This window comes from Ammodytes marinus (genome assembly GCF_949987685.1).
Source record: "Ammodytes marinus genome assembly, chromosome: 6".
Classification (NCBI taxonomy): Eukaryota; Metazoa; Chordata; class Actinopteri; order Uranoscopiformes; family Ammodytidae; genus Ammodytes; species Ammodytes marinus.
In genome coordinates, this window is record NC_137235.1 from 7,652,727 (window position 1) to 7,654,921 (window position 2,195).

Here is a 2,195-nt window from a genome sequence, read left to right on the forward strand (position 1 = left end):
ACGCCATCATGTATCCACAGGTCCAAATATCTCTGTTTAGCTCTATCTCAGTCTCCAGTAGTTTGATCGCTTAGATAAAGGTTTAAAACAGCAGAATTATTAGCAGAGTTATAAGGAGCAAATAATCAAGGTAAAGAAAAATAGAACACCAGTTTATATATATATATATATGAAAAAAATCTTAAATTGTCCAAAGCACATACAAAAGGTAAGTACAGACATTTGTTTTCCAATGTCTTTTGTCACACAACTAAACCATAAGTCTTCATTTCAGTTTCCAGTGTGTTGAATTAGTCTTTGTCACGAGGCCGTCAGGCTGCCATCCAGATGGTGAATGAGAGGAGAAGGGTCAGTAAAACTGTCATCGGTGTCACACAGCCCAGAAACAGCATGGCTCCTACACCACACACGGCAGTCAAATAGGAGCTCAGCCGGCTGCAAACAATCTTCCGTACTGCTGTGCAAAACTGCAAGAAAGAGTGTGAAAATCATACAGTCATTTGAGGCTTAGCAAATCAGAAAACAGCACCGCAATCATCCTTCTTATCTCCAGAAAGGCAGTCATTTAGGCCAAAAGTAACACTAGATGGAGCTACTCGCCTCATGAATAACTGACGTTCATTGACACTGCAGTAGAGTGAAGCAAACTGTGAAAATATCCTCTCATGTGACCAAATGTCAGTCAATCTGAATTCCAGCATTATACTCTCAGATTAGCAACACCTTACACTGAATGACACAGGCAAGTGTTTGTTTCTCACTAAAGCCATGCTTTGCAAAACTTCCACACGTGCAAAGGAACAGATCATATGGTAAAAGCATATGATCGTTGTCATGCATTAATCTCCAGGATGCAAAAATAGAAACACAACACATTTACTTTAATTGATCTGATATTAAAGGATGGATTCACTCCTTCAAAAGCAATGTAAGATGTGGGGAAATAATATACAGTCCTTGTTCAATACAAAATTTATTTAAATTTAAATCTGAGGCTGATAGGAGGCTTCAGCAGTCTGACTTAGCCTGTAAACAATCTTCCAAACTTGCAGTAGTTTTAGCACAATAATTCCTCTTTAAGCATCCCTCCTCCAACACAATGCAACAAAAAAAGCAACATTGGGGGAATAAGAGAAAACATTGCAAAAAAGACTAACTTTGGAACTGTAAAACAGACTATGGAAAACTTATATTAGGTTTGATTAAACTTTTAAATGAATCTAGTGGATTTTACTCACTTACATTGGGTAGGAGAAAATATTTTCTCAAACTTTATGGACACACATAATTGAAAGTATGCCACTGAAAAGAGGCCACACACTTTACCTGGTATGTCTGGTAGCTGATGGCCATGCCATATCTGCAGTACATGACGTAGTGTTCACAGTTGTACCACAGTAAGCTGTAGGTTACCGAGCCCAGGAGTTTCTCTGCCCTCCTGGCCACTTCGTCCCCGTCCAGAGGAGGCTGACTGCAAACCTTGTCCATGGGGTTGACCAGAATCTCTGAGCCAAACGCAAAGTCTACCACAGAATCCACTCTGACACTGGCCACCTTAGTGATCACTCCCAGTAGTAGGCGGTTATTTGTCACCATGTTGGCAATCGCAGATTTGTTTTTGGAGATGGCTGGCAGGATGTCAGGAATGAGATGAGCCACACGATTGTCACCCAAGTAGATACCGAAATGTGTGAACAATGTCCTGGGGACTTCTAGTAAATCACCGCGCTTGAAAAGGGACAAGTCATATCTGGAGTCCTCTTTTTCCTCCTTCTTCTTTTCAGATCCCACAAAGAATAAGTTGAGGAGTTGGAAAAGAAACATGATGGCAGTGTGTGACAAAACGCTTGACACCCATTTTATTTGTGTTGGGATAGGGAGGGACCAGAGTGGTTAGCAGGATTAGATATTGGTCAACATTTCAGAGCGTTTTGAAAATAAATAAAGGAGCTTTCACTAATCACTCTGCTGTGTGGTTGGATTTTGAAACTCAGGCCTCGGTCCTGGTGAATTAAGGTCAAGGACCCTTATTAAGAAAGTGTTCTTGGAAACCAGTCAAATCCTAATTTAAAAGGTTACTGATATTGAGCCATCATACCCAAAGAAACAGCCTTTGTTTTCAGTTTTTTATTGTAGATTTCGCTGTCATCATTATTCAGCACTTTCTTGGATACTTAATGTACAAACATTGGAAC

At 40.1% G+C, this 2,195-nt stretch overlaps 1 protein-coding gene across 1 annotated transcript; it reads right to left on the minus strand.

Annotated features, from left to right (window-relative positions):
* Positions 1-311: 311 nt before the first annotated feature.
* Positions 312-1,824, minus strand: LOC307252328 (lecithin retinol acyltransferase; the record flags this gene model as incomplete). The annotated part of the gene is made up of 2 exons (XM_080029971.1): positions 312-467; positions 1,327-1,824. The coding sequence occupies 2 exons, from the start codon at positions 1,822-1,824 to the stop codon at positions 312-314; spliced, it is 654 nt and encodes a 217-aa protein (XP_079886097.1).
* Positions 1,825-2,195: the final 371 nt, after the last annotated feature.